Raw genomic sequence first — 22,256 nt, forward strand, 5'->3', positions numbered from 1 at the left:
CTTTCTTTATATTATATTTTGAATTCGGATGTTGGTCTGTGTTTTCTATTCTCCTTTGAAGGCATAATGTCTACATGCTATCAAGAAAATGAATGGCTGGAAATTCCACAAACATGAATTCACAAGTTTCTCTTTCATCCTTTGCATGTAATTCAGGGTACATTCTCACTCAAGGTTCATATGTTGTTTTAAAATCCTTTGAGGTAGAAGGAACTCAAATAGCAAATGCAATTACTGCTATTGCTATTTCTGACTCTTCTGCTCAAAAATATTTTATTATCTTTCCTTTTTGTTACACATTTAAGTTATCCATTCCTAAGCAATTCTGCACTCTGTGTTATTGTTTTTCCATTTATAGATAACTCATCTAAACTCTAGCAATGAAAGAAAAATAGTCTTACATCTAAAATTGTCTTGGTTAGAAGTATTACTTTCTAGATTCAAAAATTCATTTAAGCTTCTGAAAAACACTGAAGCTCTTAAACTGTTTTTGCCAAACAAGGATGTCCCTGAGATGGAAATATTAGATTAAAGCAACATGTTTACAGCCTCAGGACAAAAAACTTACTTCTCAAATACTTAGTTGGGGATAGCTCATCTAAGGAATGGTAGTGTGCATTTTTGATTTTGTAGTGAGTAGGCACTAAATATGGAAAATTTAAAGAAGGACTCAGTTAATCAACAGGAGAAAAAAGATTGCAAGCAGCAAGTTATTTGATCCTGCAATCAATGAAGTGAATTTCAAATTTGTCATCAGTTCAATAGAAACTGGATCAATCATTTGAATCACTTAAATCATGACTTACTGATGAAAATTGTGTATCTGTAACTTGTAACTTATCAAGAGCCTAAGAAAAATTTGCATTGTGGTTCGATATATGATTTAATTTTCCCCTGAAAACAGGATACCATGCTTTTCAGAGATGATTGCATCTTTTTAGACTGAAGAAATTTTAGAATAATTTAGTTCATTTTTATGAGGCAGTGTTTCTTGTCTAATTACCCTATTATGTAAAGTTTTTTTGCATTTTACTCTGTGAAAGTTGGGCATTAATATGAAAGCTTTCAGTAGGCTAAAACTTTGTTTGGATTTATCCAGTTGTAGTCAAAACAACTTGCTGGTTGGTAAAGCATAGCATTTTAAGTGAAATCATGCTTCTTCTAAATGCTGTTTGTATTGTAGCAGTCTCCTGACAGAAACGGAATTACAGAAACATGTACTTCATTGGTTTTATATTTATCAGTGCACTGTAGGATATTTACATTATAATGGCAACATTGAGTATGAAATAATTTGTCATAATTCTGATGGACTTCAGTTTTCAGATTTCCTCACTGTGTTTTCTTCTGTGTCTTTTTCAGTAAGTGAAGATCTAAACTTTCAAGTTTCATGGTTCATTAATAAATTGTGTTCAATAAAACTTCTAGGTTTTTTTTATGTATCTTTGCTTCTGCTAAGAAGACAGTGCTTGTATGTTCCTTGTTATATATAAGTACCCTACTGTCTCATTCTTCTCTGTTCCACTGTTTTCAGTCAGTCATGGAAATAGGATACTCTGGTAGCTGAATCTTAGTCTGGCACTAGTACATGCTTTGATGTAATCAGAAAGTGTATGTTGTATGAATATCAGAAACTGTAAGATGAACAAACATACTAACTATATAATGCTATGAAATTTTTATTGACAGAATGAATTCTGTTTCATTTTGAATTCGCCCAATGGTAGTTATTTGTGTTCGTATTCCTTCTGTGTGCCCCCTCAATTAAGCATAGGAACAAAGCTTTATTTTCCAGTGCGTATTAATACTCACTTCATCTACATCATCTTCCCTGCAATGAACAAGGACAGTACAGCTAGATCAGGTTGCTCAGGGGCCCCCCAGCCAGACGTCAGATGTCTTCTTGGCAGGACATCCTCCACATCTCTGGGCAGCTATTTCAGTGTCTCAACACCCTCACTGTAAAAATCTTCTTCCTTATAGCCAATCTCAATCTTCCTTCCTTTAGTTTGAAACCATTTCCTCTTCTATCATAGTAGACTCTGCTCAAGACCCTTGCCCCTTATTTCTTATAACCTCCCTTTAGATACTGAGAGGCCGCTATCAGGTCACCCCAGAGCCTTTTCTTCTCTGAACAGCCCCAGCTCTCTCTCAGCCTGTCCTTGTGGAGTGGTGTCCCATTCCTTGGATTATTTCTGTGGCTCTCCTTTGGACACGTGCTAACAGGTCCATGTCTCTCCTGTACTGAGGACTCCACATCTGGAGGCAGTACTCCAGGCGAGGCATCACCAGCGTGGAGTAGAGTGGCAGGATCACCTCCCTCGCCCTGCTGGCCATGCTTCTTTTGATGCAGTCCAGGATACAGCTGGCTTTCTGGTCTGCAAGGGAACGCTGTTGGCTCATGTCCTGGTGGCCAGCCACCAGTACTCTCAAGTTCTTTTTGGCAGGACTCAATGCTCAGCTTGTATTGATAGTGGGGGTTGCCACAACAGAGGTACAAGGCCTCAATGTTGGTAGGTTTTCAAGACCATGCAGCAAACCAGTTCTTTTTATAACTAGCTCTTTTTTGACCAGGAGGTTGGACTTAAGCCTGATGCTATCCCTTCCAACCTGAATTGTTCTTTTTCACATACCATGGTATCAAATTGTTTGGGCTAAATTGAACTACCTGGTGCCAAAAGGGAAATTCATGCAACACCAGGATGCTAGCAATAGGGAGTTTATACCTACTAGCATGAGGCAGGATGGATCCAACCTATACTATGTGAGATGTATTCTGCATAACTTTTGTAATTATAATTCATCACAACATTCTTACAAAATTGTCTTTTAAAATTCACGAAGCTGATTCAGTGGAAAGGTAAACATATAGATTGGTATGAATACAAATGAAAATTCTGCTGTCTTTGTTAATCAATGAAAAAATCTCCCTCTTTGAATCAGATGGGCGCTAGTTAAGAGAAAATTTTCTTCCTCCATCTCACGTTCACCTGCCTATCCACCTTATCAGAATACAAATATTACAGAGGATAATAACCTTGACAGTATTAACAGTGTAATCTAGTTTCATTAAGCCTTAAATAGGGATAATATTACAAGAGAAGAAACTGTGAGTAAGCATACAAATGCATTAATCTTCTGTGTCAACAGTCTTCATTTCTTAAACCTCTGCCAAGTCATCATTCTGCTGAAGATTTTGATGTGCTGGGATTTAACATCTACTGCTGGTATCAAAAATATATTCTACTGCTTTGGAAACACATCTTAATCTTCTACTGCACTGCCTTCTAACAGAGGAAGAAGGGATAGATCAATTCTTGCACATTCTCTTTTACTTAGAACAAGCATAGTGCTGCTAGCTTTAGTCAGGCAGAAACTCCTGGAACATTTTTCAGTGGTTCAGAAAGGAAAATCAAGGACAGTGTGCAAAGGGAAGTTCTGAACTAGCACTCATCTCTCATACCAGACTAAAAGTAAAGCAGGGTAGTGAATGAGCAATATTCTGACAACAATTTAAGTTTAAGAATCTTTGCCTCCTTCCTAATTGGAAGAAGCTTAAAGCAAAGTGGTATTCTGTGTATCACAGTTTGTGTTTGGCTCTTTTCTCCCTTCTTTTTCTTTCTCCATTTTATTTTTTCCTTTCAATTTGCATGCCTAAGTGTCCCGTGATTAAAACTTTGCCAAAATACAAAGGTCTCCAAAGCATTTTTCAGAGAACAGGGTACTGAAATGAGAGCACAATCTTTATAAAGCACTACAGGAAAAAAAAAAAATAAAAAATTAAAAAAACTGTGGAAAAATGTCTGTGTTTTTTCTGAAGGTTGCTGAGTGTGCAGCGGATATGCCCTCTGTTTCCTGTACAGAAATCATATGTGCCCATTGGTAGATATTGAATATGGTAATTCATATTTTAGCACTGATAAAATTAAGGCGTGGCGACCTTACAAAGACCTAATGAAACGTGAAGAAATATTTACTGTTGGCTGTGCTGCATATCTCTAAAGAATGGCGTGTTCACTGAACTAAGCCTGAATTTTTATGCCATAAGGACAGGGTTATTTTGAAGTTTAAAGATGACTGGAATAGTTTAGAACAGAAGTTGTATGAGAAGTTCTGGAAGGTGGTATTGTTTACCCCTCTTTAGACTTCAAATTGTACATAGTATTGCAGAGAGTAATGATAAAAGGCAACCCTGGTGAACCACATGCAGCAGTAATTATGAAAATGTGGAGACCTTTCATAAAGAAATTTCAAAAGTTTTTTTTTTATAATACAAATGGATGTTTCATACATTTGTCTTCAGTGGGGGAATAACAGGTGGTAAACCTACACAAATGTAACATATTTTTTTGTTATTGCCCTTGCTGATGTTGTAGATTTAACAGAAATTAGTCCTTATCTCATGAAATGATTAATGATGCTCGTTTTGGAAATGCTGCCAAAACAATTTGTAGTCTTTGGTGTGACTTACTAGGTGATTGTTGCAAAATTTGATTCTCCTGCTTACAATGCTGTCTTTTTTTTTTTTTTTTTTTTTTTTTTTTTTTTTTTTTTAGGAATTTTTAGGAATGCACCACATAATCTGTTAGGGAACATCCCATTCCATGACTCAGTATGTGTGTATTTCTGCTTAAAATTTTTGCATGAAGTATAGCAATTTTCCTGGCAGACTACAGGTTCTGACCAAAGTATGCTTTCATATTTAGTGTGCACTGTGTCATAATGTATATGGTAAGTGTGAAGCTATGAACCTTAAAATTACAAGCAAAGATATATGATTATATAAATTTCAGACATGGTGAAGAGAGGAACAGAGCTTAATTTTTTTTCCAATTGGTGGTGTTTCTGAGTGTTTTATTTCAGGTGTGTTGAAATTGAGAAGTAATCTGCAGATAGTTTGCATTGAAAGACGCTATAGACATTTTCTCTGAGTTTGAGAAGCATCTTTTTAGCCTAGAAACTACAGTATAAATGCAATAATAATGATGATCAATTAGTTGTAATTTGAGTCACAATTCAAGTGTGAAAGTGTAGTGGGCTATTTGTATATATTAATACTTTCTAGTTTGAAAACAGAGCAGCAGGAGAAATCAGAGTGCAGATGGATAATGGGGCATATGCACTGCAGCAGGCAATAATCAGAGTGTTAAAACTCCTTCTCATCTGTTGTAATAAAAACCACAGTTACTGTGTTTCTTCTGACTTTCCTAGACAATTACATGATATGCTTTTACCCAGTTGTAAAGCTCCACTGCAACATTTCCAAAACTACTTCTCTGTAACTTACCTGTTTGGCCTTTTGCATTATCATTTTAAGAGGATTGAAACATAGACAGCCATCAGTTTCTCTGCCATCTAGAAATGGTGTATCTTGGAAGACAGCACTCATAACAGTGACATGATGATCTTGAACACTATTTAAGAAATTGAGCAGTAAATCATCAAATAAATAACCTTATTCTATGCTCCTTTTACAATGAATGTTAATACTGATGAAGGAAAACTCTTATCTGAATTAATACCTTGTTTGTGTTATTAATCTTTCCAGGAAGATTTTTTTCCATTTTACTGCAAAGCTTGAAAAAATATTGCATTGTTATGGCTCTGAGTCTGATAACGTTTAGGCTGGGATTTATGCAGATGTTATTACCAAGAACACTTATAATGTGCTCTTCCCAGAATATTTATATTATTTTCCACATAGAGTAAAAAGAAAGAAGGGTAGTGCAAAGCATAACTGTTTTACTAGGTAATTTAAACACAGAAAAATTGATTTACTTCTGCCTTTCGTATTGTGTCAGCCATACTGGGCAAAGTGGCTTTAAATGTAACAATGTTGGAATGACCATGCTTGAAGTCTAGGCTACAAATGATACTGTCAGGCTCTATAGAATCAAACCTCACATTACAGATGTTCAGGAGTACTGATTTCCCTTGGCTTTTTCACTCTTTGTAGACATCTATCATTCTGCCAGCTCCAGTAAGACGTAAGGAGGTTTCTTAATAAGTAGAAGACTGTAACTAGAATTGGTTAAATTATTCATTGACAGCAGCTTATATATGAGAACAAATTACCCACCACTTATTTGTAGTCAGTTTTTCTTATTATATCAGCTCATAAATAGGTCATGATTTTGATTAGTTTGTTGCTTGTGTTTGCTCAGATTGTTTGTATTTTTGACAGCACATTCATGAATTACTTGCTGCAAATAGATGACTTTTGTATTCTGTTCCCATGGGACAAATTCAAATAGGAGCAGCCCTTTCTTCTATTCACAGGTTATCAGTTTGTTTTAATGATTGCCCAGCTCCATTAGGTGTAGACTGTAAATAAATGCCTGAAGAACACATAGTGTGGGCACCTCAGTGCTGCCACTGGAAGTCAGAATTGCTTCTGGACTAGGCTGCTACAGGGGCTGGTTTGGTTCTTATCCCAGGGAGGTTCAGCCTTTAACCAACTCTTGCATGAGTATGTAGTTAGTGATCAGGATCCTTACCGAGAAATGTGGGGAGGAAGGGGCTTGGCTATGTACAACATTTCAGAAAGGCTTAGGCAACTTGACACATTACTAAGCATTGTAAATACGTGTAGAATATTCTGCAAGACTTTTTACTTTGAGAAAGCCTTACATTTAAGGTGGGCATGACTAAGAGTGACTAAATGAACCCTTGACAGCCAAAGAAGGCTGAAATTTAATCAAAAATGTTTGAACATAAGACTCCTCTTTTACCCTTAAAAGAAGGGAATGCAGGATCACAAGTATGATGATGTTATATGTATGGTATTCAGTGTGCACTTTGAGTAAAGCAATTATTAGACGGGATATTCTACTGAACTTCTTCTCACATTTGTGAGCTTCTTCATTCTGCTGCACTTTTCAAAGTAAAACTGAATGAATCCAAATGTTTCAACTAAGCAAATACGAACGCTGTCACTAGCAGTCAACATTTGGGACTTTTTGTTGTTTGTTTTTACATTTACTCAGCCCCAGTCATACTACCTGGCTAATTTTCCTAAGGTAAAGAATTTCTGAATAAATACGTATCTCTCTTTGTTCCATGATACTGAAGAGTGATCATAAGATATAGATATGTTATTCCCAGAACTGTGGCTTTTCTATGATGTGTCTTGTAATTTTGCAGACAGGTTCACAAAAAGGTAGACTACGCAATGTCTGCATTTTACTGTATCAAGTCACTGATTAAGGGTTAACAGAATCTTTATTTTTTATTTTTCTTACCTCATGAATCTTGGAAATTTGATTCTATAGCTGTACAGCTTCAAAAAGAACAGAATGAACACAACAAATGTAGTGGTAAATCACTTGTCAAGGTTTAAAAAGCTGATTTTTAATTATGGACAATGTCCCAGTTCCTAAGCTGTTATAAAAAGATTATAATATGACTATTTATGGTGTATACCGTGGCTATTACTGCTTTAATGTTTTAGAGAAAATGTTCTGGGAAGAGGTTCTCGGTTCACGTCTCTAATTCCAAGTTTGTTGCTATCTTTTCTCCATTTACTTCCTAATTTACATTCTATTATTAACAAATGTGTGGCAGCATCAGTCTTCCCTTCACTGTTTCTGAACAAAAGCTGTCCTTTATGCTGAAAATGCTGCTGACATTTCATGTATGTCATACAAGATTTGTACTGAACTTGGCTCCACTGTGATCAGAGACATAGAGGCACCATGCAAACTGTAAATGTGTTTGAGTAGAGGAGAGTCCTTGACTCACTGTAGTCAGCCAAGTTTATGATGCTTCTGGATTTGTACAGCAGTTAGTTGTCTTTCTGGTGCTTCAGGGAAAGTAGCCACATACGACTCAGTTAAGCAATTAGGCAAGGTTTATAGTGAGCAATTATCTGAGAAACAGTTTTCTCCACTTGTGCACATAAATGCTTCTTTGATCTGGGCACTCGAAAATTTATTCAGTGGGAAAACTATCATATTCATAGTATGTTTTGGGTAGTACAAGATATTTATTATTATGGTGGCACAATGGGAAAGCAATAAAAAGTAATAGGAGCAGTAAGCACTCCCTGTCCAGCCAGATCCAATCAGAGTTAACACATCTCAACTTTAGAAGGCTGGCGATGATCCAGAGTCTGTATTCCATAGTAATTTTATCTTTTGTGTGTAGCGTGACATTCTTCATTGCTGCTCTGTGTCAGATAGCAAGCCTTAAATCATAACCATTTCATCTTGCAACTAATAACTATGTTTATTGTCTCTTCTACTATTTTAGCAAGAGGTTACACATTTCTTTAGTGAGACTTATCTTTACTATCTGATAAGTCCAGTCCTGCCTACTGATTAAATATTTTAGCGGGTCTCTCCTAAACTAGAATGCTTTCTGTTCCTGAGAAGAAGCTCCTGGGAATTTAACATAGACTTTGTTTATTTGTTTAATTATTTATTAATTTATTATTTTTTAATTTTCATTTTGAATTACTTTATTCGATAGCAGCCCTATGTTTCTTTTTCCTTTCAGAATCCAGCATAACAAAGCTAGACATCTCTTGACAGGTGTAATGTTTCCCATTCAGAACCAATAGAGTATGTATGGCTTCTGCCGTCTTTTTCTTGGGGCTTTAAGTTTTGTGTCATTTTTAGTGAAAGTAAAGTTGGACAGTGAAAACAAGGATGGCTGTCAACACAGCATATTGTCAAATGGACCTTCTCTAGTATATGTTATTCACTTCTCAACTGTTGATATTGGATCTATTTGGCTGTAATTTAACTGGCTTTAAGGAGTAAAATGTTTTTATATCTGTGAGCAAAAAACTGTTGCCAATCATACTTCAACCACCTAAGAAAAATCCTGTACCTCAACTCTAGCCTAGGTGGTCCTGATTTGATTTTGTCTGGACACACAAACTAGGTACGCTTTAAGTACAACCTGAAGTACATCCCTAGGTTATAATGTGTTGCACATAAGTTAATGTGCATGTAGGCAGGATCTGTTTGATTCAAATACAGTAATTATGATCAAAGGCAATAAAAATGTAAATTTTATTTTGGCTGCAGGCTTGATGCACCAGCATAGTCTTGGTATTTTTTCTATTTCATTTTGAACCTGGCATTGCTTTTCTGAGCCGGAAAAATGTGTCTTTTTGCATGCCAGCTTCGTGTGAGATTGTCCTGGCCCCGTGGGGATGCTGTCTTCATTTGTCGTGTAAATCTTGCATTACTGGGTAATTTTTATAGACAGGGTTTGTATATTGTAAATGCAAATGTGGAATGAGATGATCACTTGGTATGATCAATGACTTCATTCTTGGTGTTGTCATGAATTGTGCTTCTGCTCTGTACTGTATACTTGAGATTTGCTGATGTTTCCACGGAGGAGAGGGAATACAGGGCATTAGAGCTAAACCTGAAATTGTTGTCAATCATGTTTTGCCAGCTTTCTGTTCCCCAGCACTTTAAAGCCTTGTGTTATGCTGTTGTTTGAATCAGATCCTCTCTACAGGAACAGTATTTCTTAAACCAATGTTAGTATCTTTGTTAGTATTGCTATGTGTTAGAATTCTCACATTTGAATGTTTCTTGAGGAGATATAAACAGTGATACATGGTATAGGGACATGATTGAGTAGCTGTGCTTTGAGCTAACCTGTTACGTTTCCCTACGATTTTCAAGTTTAGTGAACATGGCAACATGACAGAGAAAATCCTGTGATCCTGGTGACAGCACCACTCATATGGGGTATGAAGAGCTGAGGTTTAATTATTTTTGGAGTTCAAAGTCATCCGTTCTGTCTCCTTGTTGAATGCTTAATCTAGGAGAGAATAGGCTGCTGTGGGTGGGGATGAGGCCTCCTGCTGGTGGTTTCATCTGCAGGCAGATGCATGGTTCATCTGGCCCAAGAGGAGCAGTACATCCTACAAGCCAAATAGGTCCAGAATTCATCTGGAGAAGTGATTCACTGCTTTCATTCACCAACGTAAGGACTATTAAAATGTTTTTCTGATGCCTTTTTAAATAAGCAGAAAGTGCTCCCTGAAACTCCTTAAGGATATGAAAGGCACCTTTTTCTTGCACAGCATAAAATCACATCAGAAGCTTCTGACGGTAAAGGAGAAGTGCTTTTCATATGCTCAGTATATATTGCTTATCTCTCTCCCTCCTGTTCCTAGCACTTCGATATTCTTTCTCACTGATGCATGGTAACACAACTCTTAGAGACTTCATGATTTTTCTTAGCTGCAGCTGAAACTTTTCTATTTTAGTTCAGCTATCTTCTGTACATCGAAGGAGAATGATGAGATGAATGTGTGTCGCTGGTTTTGATTTTGTCAGCAAATCAGGTCAATATGGAGGAAAACAATATAACAAAAGAGGTTTGAAATCTTCAGTGGGAAAAGGTACTTGTTAAAGTATTTGCAGTGAGCTCTTATAGTTGAATGAAACGGTTTTACAGAAAAATGAAATTTCAAGTGTTCATTTTTTTTTCCTTTTAGATAGTGTTACTGTTCTGAATACCAATTTCACACATGAAGACTTAAGAGAAAGAAAGCTACCAGTTAAACCCAGAATTCCCGAGTTCTCCAAATTAATCCATAAGAACATTTTCTTTAGTAACACTTTTATCATTGAAAATTAATAAAATGATCTTGCAAGTAAAAGATCATGAAAAGTTACTGCTTCATAAAGTTTTAGAATAGCTAATGCTTTATGTTGTATAAATAAAAGTAATGCAGCAGATAGACTGAAATTTTAGTTAGTAATTGGATTTGCATCCATGGTAGCCTGCAAAGGACCTATACCTGCAATAGTTTTTCTTATAAGTATTCTAAACTCATGTTTTACTTTCGAGTAAACTGAGTACATGATCTGTTATAGATGGTTTCAGCTCCTCTAAATCAGACAAAATTTTACAAACTTGCATCTTATTTCTGTCACATCTTTGTCAAGCTGAACATCTCTTGTAAGACTGAAAATGAAACAGCAATAGTAACTAAAGGTGTGACAATAAACTTGGTTCATGAAAAATACATACATTTTGAGATCATTGAAAGTACTTAGTTTCTTTTTTTCATACAAGGTGGAACATCTGTTTTAGTATTAGAGAGGATAAAAATTTGTCACAAGTGTGTATGAGCTCTAGCAAGATGAGAAAAGGGATGATTTGGTTTGATATTCTTTTTCCATATGCAGGAAACAGACCTAAATGATGTGGAGGTCTGACAGGTGTTTTCTTGCTTGTTATGGGTTCCTGCTTGAGCTTCTAAAAGGACCAAGGGGAAGCAGAAAAAGAATTAAGTTTTATCGGTTAATGACTTCAAGCACGTAGATGCAGTTGTTCAAAAATGCATGCTGCTTTGGTTTAGCTTATAGTTGCTTTGCATTTTAGTCTCAAATAGATCTGAAATTCTCATTAGAATGCAAATTGTGTATTTATGTGAAAAATATTGAATGAGTTTTACTGGAGCTGCATTTAAATTCCAGTTTGACAGGAGACATGAAATGGCCACCAGAAGATGTTACATAAATTATATTATTTTCTAAAATGTAATACATTTTTGAATCACAGGCAACACCTCTAGCAGAAACCTTAATAACACCAATTTACATTCTGTTGTACTTTGAGGAGGGGTGGAAGTTTCCTGTATAAAAGCAAATGTTTAACACTTTGCACCGTGATTAATGGAAGAAGCTTTTGCTGATTCAACTGCAAATTCAATGATGTTTTTGATACATTATAATACATGGAAATTAAGTCTACAGGGAATAGAGGTGTTCTAAAGAATGCATTATGTTTAAAAAGCTTTCTCTGGAAAATAGTAAAGAAAATATGTCCTGATTTCCTTTGATAGTTACCTTCCAAATGTGCTGTATTTGAAAATTGAAAGTAAATTCATATAGTATGTTTAGGTAGGAGACTGAGCTTCAGTAATCATGTAACCTTACAGTTTTCTAGAATGTGTGTTGTATGTATATTATTTTGTTCATTTAATTCATTTAATTCATTCATTTAATTTTAGGGCAGTGGTTGTCATTAATTGCACATTCTTTATCTCCTTCCAAACACATGGCTTTGTTTGAACAAAGTTCCTGACTTTGGAATAACTTGTATCTAGATCAGTGCTTTTTAATCAAAAGAGTCATTGAGGCAGTTATTCTATATCCTATGTAGAAAGGATAGTACATAAATATTCCCTTCATAAATTCATTTTAAATCTTGATATAGAGTCATCAGGAACTACTGTAGTTACAGAGGTACAAGTGAATTTATCTTGGAATAGCCACTAGGGCATTAAGAAGCTTCTCTTGTTAATCATTTCAGAAGGTATTCAAATAGGTTCTGACTTAAATTGTACCTTTCAGCTTCTAAATAGCTGGGAAATGAATTAAATTGCCTCTCCCACATAAAGACTGGGACGTGAAGTGGACCATTGAAGTTCTTCATTGACAGGCATTATTAACTATGTATCTCATTTCAGCTTTAAATCAAATTAATTGCCAGTTGTGTAAGGAAGTGCATCAATATTTATTTGAAATGTAACAGCATAGTGAGAATAAGAAGGAGGAACAAAGAAGATAAATCTAAAATATTGTCTGCTCGTTTTTTATAGATTCTTCCATACCTGCTGTTGTTACATCTAAGAACTAAAACAAAATAAAAGCCAACAAACATAAATACAAAAATCTGATTGTAGTAAAAAGAGAGTTTTTATCCAGTGAAGAACATTTTAACATAGTCTTTTTCTTCATTTTACTTTTGCTGCATCAAAAACTCTCTTCAAAGACAAAGCCAAACTTTTCCTATTTCCTAACTCGTATACTAAGCTAAAGGATTTGTTCTTTGGAACTATTTCGCATTAAGTAATGTGTGATAGAATTCTTTTTATATAATGTATAATGTAGCTTTTACTAAAATATATTAGAATTATATATATATATATATATATACAATTTTTACACTTTTTTTCTCTCTAGTTGTCTTGAGAATGGACAACTGACTGTATGATTGGAAGGTTATGAGTTGTGTGTAAGAGGAAATTGACAATTTTGATTGATTATTTATGGAAAGTGCTATTCCTTGAATTTGAGAATCTTTGCTTCCCTGCTAATTTTTGTTAACTCTTTATTCTTAAGAAATCAACAGAACAACGTTTGTGCCTGTAATTTTCCTGAAAGCTCTTACAACCTAAAATGTTGTGCTCTAATGCTACCAAGTATATATAGATTATTATTACTCTAGCAAAAATGTGTAAATAAACTCTGAAATCCAAAGCCATTTGAAATGTGGCATGATGAAGAGAATGATTGGATTTAAATTCTGAAATTGTGTGTGTATATATACATGTATACATGCAACATGCATACCAGCCTTTGCATTTTTTTCTGGAGTAGGCCCAGAACTTGAAAGGACTTGGTTTTCTGTGTATTTCCTATGGGGCCAAAAACTGCAAACTTATTTTTTGCTGTTTTCCATATGCTCTCCTGTGTGATCTACTGTATGTAGCGAACCTGTTTCAGCAGGAGGATTGGACTTGATAATCTCCAACCCCCTACGATTCTGTGATTCTGTGATTCTCAGTGGTTTGTGTGTATATTCTACAAGTATCACAAACTACTCAGTATTCACTTTTGTTCCAGGAGATTTTTAGTGGTATTCATACTAGCTTTTATAGGACCAAGCCTATCACATGGATTACTGTCACTTAAGTTAATTAAATTTACTGAAACTTAATTAGATGTCCAAGCACAGTGATTTATGTGCTTTCTAGATTGTTTGCATAATGTTTTCTCCAACAGAAGTTAGTCTCTTGTGATGATGTGATGGAGTAAGGAAACCTAAGTTAAGCTTTTCTGCAAGTAAATTATGGTGCAGATAATAACCAACATTCCATTTAGCCAATCTAGTGCTTAAAAATAAATTTCCATATTAAGAGTAGAGAACAGCTTACAATGTTTCATAGGGAATTGCAACAAAATTCTTCCATTTTGTGTGTTTCCAAATACTTCATTTCTTAGAAGCTTTTGTTATATAGTTAGCTAATTGATTCTGTAATCAATTAAATTTTTAATACGCACATTTCTGTTAATATCCACCATCAACTTGTTATTATCATCCTGATGAGTTCTAATAGGAAGGCAATCATAGTACCTTATTGTTGAACTTCTTATTTTGCCTATCACAGTTTTTATTTTCTATTAAGACTCAAAGCAGAACATCTTCACATCTTTAATCTCCATTTTAGATTCACTGAGTATTCTGTAAAAATATTGCCATGCATACTTCATAATATCAATCAATATTTTAAAAATAGAGAAAAATAAATCACTCTGACCAGATTGTTAAAACATGGGTGAATTGCAAACAGCAATGTGAGCATTTAAAACAGCTCTGAAATTTTTTTTAGAATTGAAATTTGTGTCTTGATAAGGCAAAGGAGTTCCATATTCAGTGTTTAAAGTTTACTTTTTTTTATCTGAAGTTAGGATGAGAAGTAAATAAGAAACATTTAAAAATATGACAATGTTTTCAATACTATTCAGCAAATTAAGTGAGGAAATTTGAAATCAAACTGTATTCTTTTTGTTTTCTGTATCAACGTAGAGCCAATAAATTTGCCAATAACATTTTTAATTTTTAAAGTGGAAGGATTTAAGCTCAGTCTTTCATACGTGCTTTAGCCTACATTGTGATAAATCCTGTTCCTGTAATTCAAGTATTCATGCATACATCAGAAATTTGGAGGTGAAAGATACTTTCAGTAACAGAGAATGATTATGTGCTCTTATCTTCAAATATACCCATTCTTTAAATCAAATTGTACCTCATCCCCATGTGCCCCCATGTGGGAAAACAGATTATAATGAAAGTTTTAGTTATCTATGTTCTACTGATAATTTAAGTAATTTTAAAGTTATTTTTAGAAACAGCAAAAAAGAGCAGGCTTTGAATGCTCTCATATTCTGTGGACCATATGCATCTTTTTTTGATTTCACACAGACTGATTAATCCTAAGGCCTGGGCTTTTCCCTTCCAGCAAAACCAGCTGTTTTAGGCATTAGCTGTTTCTGTCTCTTTTTTTCTGTGTTGAGCATTATGCAACCTAATACTTCCTGTCTTTGGAATACGTTTCTGCAATTAAATAAGTGCAAGTTCTGCTTTGCTTTCCTTGAATCCAATGGTGAAAGAAAATAACTCTGATATATATATATATATATATATATATATATTTTTTTTTTTTTTTTTTTTTGCAGAAGCCTTGTGCTTTCTTTGGTTCTGTACTATTATGTGATACTTACATCAATTTTACATTTATTATCTCAGCTTTTTCTTCTGAAAGACCTCTACCTTGAAGACAGCCTTAAAATGTTCTGTTTGTTTGTTTCTGTGTTTCTGTGATGTTCAAGTAATACGAATACACAATGAATACAAACACAGTTCATGTGTTTGCACATATGAATACTATTTTAAAAAAATGTAGCATTCACAGATCTTTTTTCTTTCATTTCAACAGTCCTACCACTGTCTGAATATTTTTATTTTCCCACTAGAAAAATAATTTGAATAGTAAAATGGAATGCAAAAGCATTCTACAATAAACAAAATCAAAGTAGTTGATAAATATAATTTTCTGAAATGCATTTCAAATTACACTACTTGAAGTTATATGTTATTTGCATTCATTTCAACTATGCTTAAAATATACTCTCTTAAATATGCTTCAAGTGATTTTAAACTTCAGTTTAAAACAAACAAAAAAAGATTATTATGTTGACAGATTTTTTTAAATGTGTAAATTATACTGCTTTTGTATGTATCATGAGAGTGAAGCATATTTCTTGCACCGATTGTACCTTATTCAGTTATGAATGTGGCATAAATACAGAAAATAGCTTTCATTTCCATTTTCGGTCTTGTGTTGACTGCCCTCTCTTAAGTTATAGATAGGTTGAACATTTTACTTTTATAATGATAACTGCTCATATAAGTATTTATTCTTCTCCAGAAAGAAGTTGCTCCAGCCTCTTTCAGTGCGTTTACTTCTGTCAGGAGAGTCCAGAAATCACAAGTTTATTATTTTGTGGCATTTTCCATTTGTTTTGTGTGTTCATATTATACTATCCTTTGAAGGTGTCACCATTTATATGATTTCAGGCATGCTCTTGCAGTGCTGTCCATTGCTGTCTGAGCTTTATGCCTTTTACAATTTAAACTTTTAGAGATCATACTTTTTTCATTTTGTTCCACTGTCATTTTTGTTCTAAATGAATTTTGGGGTCGGGCTCTTTTTAGTAGTGTTCAGGGACGGGATAAGTGGCAACAGGCAAAAGCTAGAACACAGAAAGCTCCATACAAACTTGTGGAAGAACTTCTTTATTATGAGGTGAGAGAGCACTGGGACAGGGTGCTCAGAGAGGCTGTGGAGTTTCCTCTGGAGATACTCAAGGCCCACCTGTACACCTTCCTGTGTGACCCACAGTAGGGAACCTACTTTATCAGGGGCATTGGACTAGATGATCTCCAGAGGACCCTTCCAACGCTTACGATTCTGTGATTGTGTGACACTATAGCCTCCAAACTTGTTCTCTACAAGAACAGGTTTTCCATTCAGTTCTTCGTGGTCTCCTATGCATTACATCATATTTCTTTCCTCTTCATCTTCTCTTACACTGATTAGATTTCTAAAATGCAGTTGCTGATTTTACATATCTCTTAAGAAGTATTACAGTACAAGTTAACATAGCATGTTATATACGCTTTGTGTCCAATAGAATTATCTTTCGCTACTCCTCTGTAAACTCAGTCATCCTTAAACTAAGGCTGACAGGTGTCTGGATTTATTCCAGCATGTCTTGCTTATTTTCAGGATCTGAAGATGTCATTCATTAGGATTCTTAAATTGGAGTTGGAGTCAGTGTTGACATCTGTGATGAAATTGATACTTTCACAGTTTGTGTGGCAAAAAAGTCTCATCCATTAGGGAGGTCTGTGTTTACTATTCTTCTTAGTTATTTCTGGGTAGAAGTGGTCAGTTATTGTGATTGTAAAGAAAGATTTGCTTGAAAGATTTTGACAGGTCTGAAAATCTCCATGCCCCGAAGCTATGTTCAACAATCATTTCTATCCCTACTTCTGTCTTCATTTCTTACTTCAACTGTGGTGTGAAAATGGCTGAACAGACAATACTTTTGAGGATGGAGCTGTTGCAACTTCTTTAGGAAACCTGCTATCTGTGGTATAGGATAGACACAAAATATTGCACGCTGTCATAGAACTGAAAATAATGGAGCAAAGTAACTGACTTTTGAAAGTGCTTTTGAAAGTACTGGTGTAACAGATGATTTTATGCCGGGATAAGAATGCCTGTGTACCAGGCTTTGTTAGCTGTGATAGCAAGTGTTTATGTGTTTAAATGGTTTGGGGAGATTGATAGGTATATTCCCTTCCTAGGAACTATAATATGATCAACACAGCTGCCAATCCAGGGAATCTGTGTCTCACTCAAAGTTGCAGAATAGAAACAGATAATCACCCTGTTTCAGGCTTCTAGATGGTCCATGCAAAATCAGAGGCATAGGCAGGAGGAATTTAAGAGATAGATTTTAGAAGATCAGAGGTAGAAAAATCCTCTGAGGCAGAGATAAACAAGATTTTATTCCTTTTTTTCTGAATAGACATATGACTCAGATTACTGCTGGAGTGGATTGTTTCTTCGAAATAATCTGTGGGATCTCTGACACTGCTCCTTCTCTTGAAATCTAGAAAATTAGGACTTTCATCACTTCTGTATGAGTACTAAACCTATTAGAAGACAAATGGTAAATGAATGATTTTGCAGTTGCTGAAAGAAAGCAGAAGCAAATGGCAGGAATGGGCACATCACACCTAGATAAAGAGGAAAGAGCAATGACAGCTGTGGTGGGGAAGTTATTGGTGCTGCAATTCTCAAAAGTAAGAATATTTCATTTGGTTTTAGGCTAGTGTGCTGCTGTAATCATGTTCTCTGAGCCACAGATCTGAACTTAAAAATGAATTGCCTTTCTGCAAGCAAAGTTGCTGAGGAGAAAAACACAAAATATTTGATTTTTATGATATTCTCTTATCAAAGTTCTGCACTGCTAAATTCAAGATCAATGGGAGAAGGAACCCTCCAGTGCTGTGGTGTTTTTTGTTGTTGTTCTTCTTTGTTGTTGTTTTGTTTTTCCCCTCTTTTGTCTTTGGGGAGGTGTCATCAAGTGACTTGGCCTTAAGTGCCAAGCCTGGCACTGAAGCAGGAGGGAGCATCAGACTGCATAAGAAGTATATACTGAATGCTGAGTTGATTTTTGACGCAACTCATGAAAAAGGTGGCAGGCCAAGTGCAATGTATCACAAGTCATGCTGAACCTGTTAACTGCCAGTTAGACAAGTGACAGAGTTGTACTAACTGATCTATGAAGTGATACCAACTCATTCACGTCTAAAAAGATCTCATTTCTTTTCTTCCTCTTACTACATTTTTTCCAGTTATTGTGCTACAAAAACTCTTATGCATTTCGCTTGATGACTAACACAGTAACTGATTCTATTTTGGCTTTTTTTTATGGATAGTTCTCAGATTGCATTTTGACCTTGAAACTTGTAATTATATTTGAATGTTCATCCAACAAACATCAACAGAAACGAAGCTTGTTAAACTGTTTGGTTGCACTGGTAGTCTCTCAGTTGTGAGGCAAACCTGATTTTTGGCAATGGTTTTATTATTTTGTTAATATGTCTCTCCTTTAGGATGTGTAGAAAAAAAAAGTGATAGGCTGAAGGAACTGGGCTTGTTCAGCATGGAAAAGAGAAGGCTGCAGGGAGACTTCGTTGCAGCCTTCCAGTATTTAAAGGGAGCTTATAAACATGAGGGAAATCAATTTTTTACATGAATAGATCATGATAGGACAAGGGAGAATGGTTTTAAACAAAAGGGAGATTTAGATTAGATGTCGAGGGAATTTTTTTACAGAGAGTGGTGAGGTTCTGGAACAGGTTACCCAGAGAAGTTGTGAATTACCTGTTGCTGGAGGTGTTTAAGGCCAGGTTGGATGGCACCCTGGGCAATGAGATCTAGTACTTGATCTAGCAGTTGGCAACGCTGCCTGCAGCAGGGGAGTTGGAACTTGATGATCCTTGAGTTCCCATCAAACTCAAGCCGTTTTACAATTCTCTGATGATCAAAACTAGAATTTTATTTTTATTTTTTCATAGAAGAGGAGGGATTTATTTTAGATTATAGGAGAAAACTTTTTACTCAGAGGGTGGTGTGGCAATGGCACAGGCTGCCCAGAGAACCTGTGGATACCCCAACCCTGGAGGTGTTCATGGCCAGGTTGGATGGAGTCCTGGCCATGGCAGGGAGTTGGAATGAGATTGTATTTAAGGTCCCTTCCAGCACAAACTGTTCTGTTATTTAATGGGAGGTATTATTTGTGTTATAGGTTTTTTTAAACAAATTCTTACATGCAGTGAATCCCTACAAGCTTATTTATACCAGTATTAGAGAGAAACTTAAATGCTTACATGAAATGATTTTTACTCAAAATTGAGAAGTTAATCAGAAGACTTAAACATGCAGTTATGATTTTACACTCCAAATCTTGCTATGGAAGCAATGCATTTTATATACTGAACTAAGCATTAGTTGTGAGTGTAATTAGTCTTGACTTCCTAATAAAATTCATCCATATTATACAATTATTAAAGATTCATTAACAATATGGTTAAAATTTTAGACATAATCTTTATCCAAACTCCCTCTGCTATTTTGTGTTGTGCTCCCCTTTCCAGTACTCCTGCAGTTCTAAGGATTAACTTCAGTTTTCATCAGGAATGGACGATTTTACTGGTAAATGCCACCTTGGTTTCTCCAACTCCTCTTTAGTTTTGGAGTCTGCTGTAGGCTAGACTTTTGCATTTTCTTAAGTCTGTGTGCTAGTGGTTCCCTCCCATGTGCCAGACCCCACATGGGCTCTTCAGGCTGCCTTCCCCACCGTTCCTAGCAGGGCTGTCTGCCTGTCCTGCCAGGAGTCAGGGGGCTGTAGCTGTCACTGCCATGTCCTGTTGCCACCAAGTCAAAGCCAGGTCCATCCTTGGTCCTTCTGCCGCCATCTGTCTGCCTTGCCTCTTGCCTTCTGCTGCTTGTGGCAAAATCCTTATTTATGGGTTGCAGAACAGAGCATCCTGAACATTTGTCTTGCAGGTGTTATCTACTCACATAAACCATTTTGTTCTTTAGAGACCCTAAGTGAATAAGACTTACTCTCTGCTGGATCTTTAATGTTTAGTATTGCTGGCACGTAAAAGATTGCATAATTTTTAGTCAGGGCACTAGCTAAAATATTTATCAGTGTAAGAACATGGTCCTTGGTGTTCAGAACAAATGTTCTTTGATATTTTTAAATTCCTTATAAACTTTGCATGAATGAATCAGAAATCTCATCAGTGATCTGATGCTGGCCTGTGATACTTAGCTGCCTTTGACAAGAAATCACAATAAGAGTGAAGAGCAAGTGATAAAAAACAATAGTTTTAAAATATTCAGTCTTAAAATAGTCTGGGGGCAATGATAAGAGTTTATTTTTTTGTAAGCTGCTTTCAAGTGATAGTGTACTACAATCTGGTAAATAGAAATCAGAAGCTCTTGCTGTGAATGTGTTTTGTGAATGTGCATGTATAATAGCCAAACTTTGAACACTTGTTTTTCAAGGGACTTCTGGTGGAAAGTCTGTCCTGCACTGATGAAATTATTTGTTACTGTCTTACACTACACAGAGAATGTAATAGTACAATGAAAAGAACATGAAAACAACTGTAAGCTGTTTAGGAAATACAGTGAAAAATGCAGATTTTGAGCCTCTACAGAAAACATCCTGCATGGAATAAAGATTCATCCATCAAATGATAACAAATAGAATCACTAGTATGATTTTTAGTAACTCATTTTCTTCTTTCTTCTGCAGACTATGGCACTATTAAGAAAGTACTTGCCCCAATGAACCAAACTTCAAGCAGCTGCCTGCTTGAGGAAATTGAACTCCTGCCAAAGAATCAGCGGGAGCCCATCAGGAGTCTTCAGATCCTGCATAGCCAGAGTGTCCTGTTTGTGGGCCTTCAGGAGCATGTGATTAAAGTCCCCCTGAAGAGATGTCTGTTTTACAAAACATTCAGGTAACAACTAGCTTGATTTGATCAGAGAAAAATGCTTGTGGGTTGCAAGAAAATGGGAAGGAGAAGTGACTGTATGTAGGAATCCAAATTAATTACCTCTTAGAGCTATGACTTTTTATGTGCACCATTTATCAGAACTGTCTCTCGGGACGTCTTCTCTTTGATCAAACAAGGAAATTAACTTCTGGAAATTACCACTTGATTTTAAACTCAATATTATGGCAGTTAAGGAATTTGAAGCTCAGCATGCAACGTTTTCTATATATTACCTAAAAGTACTCTTGGGTTGCAAAAGATTCCTGAATGTTAATTTCATCTGATTATTTATGTTTTTCCTTTGATGTAAATGTGGTTCCAGTTGGTTCCAGTAAATCAGAACAATTGTTCTGTTTTATGTCAGAGAGGCTCTGAACCACTATGATGATCATTTGAGAATTGTGACAGATTTATTTGGTTGTTTTATAGCTTGCTTGGCTTTCAGCTTGTTTAATATATGTTCCTTTGAAAAGCTTGTTTATTAAAGGAGATAAAAAGTCTTCCAGTTGCCTTCCTTAGCTGCTGTGTTCAGGATCATAGAAGATGCTATTTGTGTACCAGACAGAGATTATAGCTTCCATGAAAGATAGTGACTACAGGTGGAGAAGTTTCTAGCTTTAAGAGGGCATATGCATCGGTCACAGTGAGGAGGTAACCACAGGACATGTGTGTAGAGCTCAGTGACAGGGGAAAAAAATTTCCCATCACAACATGTGAGTTGATGTCATGCAGCAGGCTACTGAAAGACTGCTGGTTTGGCAATAAGACTGAAGGAAAAGTCGACACAGACCAGGGGAGTGCTCTCCTTATTACAGTTCATTACAAGCCCTTTCTGGGTATGTTGTCCTATATAAAATATTTTAGGTGTTTTCTAGTAAAATAATACTGAAAGCTCCATTGGAAGTCCTGCAAAGCTCACTTTAAGAAAAATTTTCAGGCAAGTCTGTACCTCAAGCTTTAGCTTAATTTAGCAGCCAAAATAGGATCAAGTTGTAACTTTGATTTAGCCAGTTTTAACAGAATATGTTTCTGTTTCCTTCATAAGTGAAGGACTTTGG

At 35.7% G+C, this 22,256-nt stretch overlaps 1 protein-coding gene across 3 annotated transcripts in view; it reads left to right on the forward strand.

Annotated features, from left to right (window-relative positions):
• Positions 1–22,256, forward strand: part of SEMA5A (semaphorin 5A) — a 314,328-nt gene that overhangs the window by 200,450 nt on the left and 91,622 nt on the right. For all 3 annotated transcript variants that reach the window (XM_042869442.1, XM_042869444.1, XM_042869443.1), the window contains exon 12: positions 20,955–21,162. In XM_042869442.1, the coding sequence (XP_042725376.1) occupies positions 20,955–21,162 (208 nt within the window). The remainder of the gene's footprint in view (positions 1–20,954; positions 21,163–22,256) is intronic.

The sequence above is a fragment of the Lagopus leucura genome, unplaced genomic scaffold, assembly GCF_019238085.1.
Source record: "Lagopus leucura isolate 7727_CA_CO unplaced genomic scaffold, USGS_WTPT01 Super-Scaffold_100002, whole genome shotgun sequence".
NCBI classification, from domain to species: domain Eukaryota; kingdom Metazoa; phylum Chordata; class Aves; order Galliformes; family Phasianidae; genus Lagopus; species Lagopus leucura.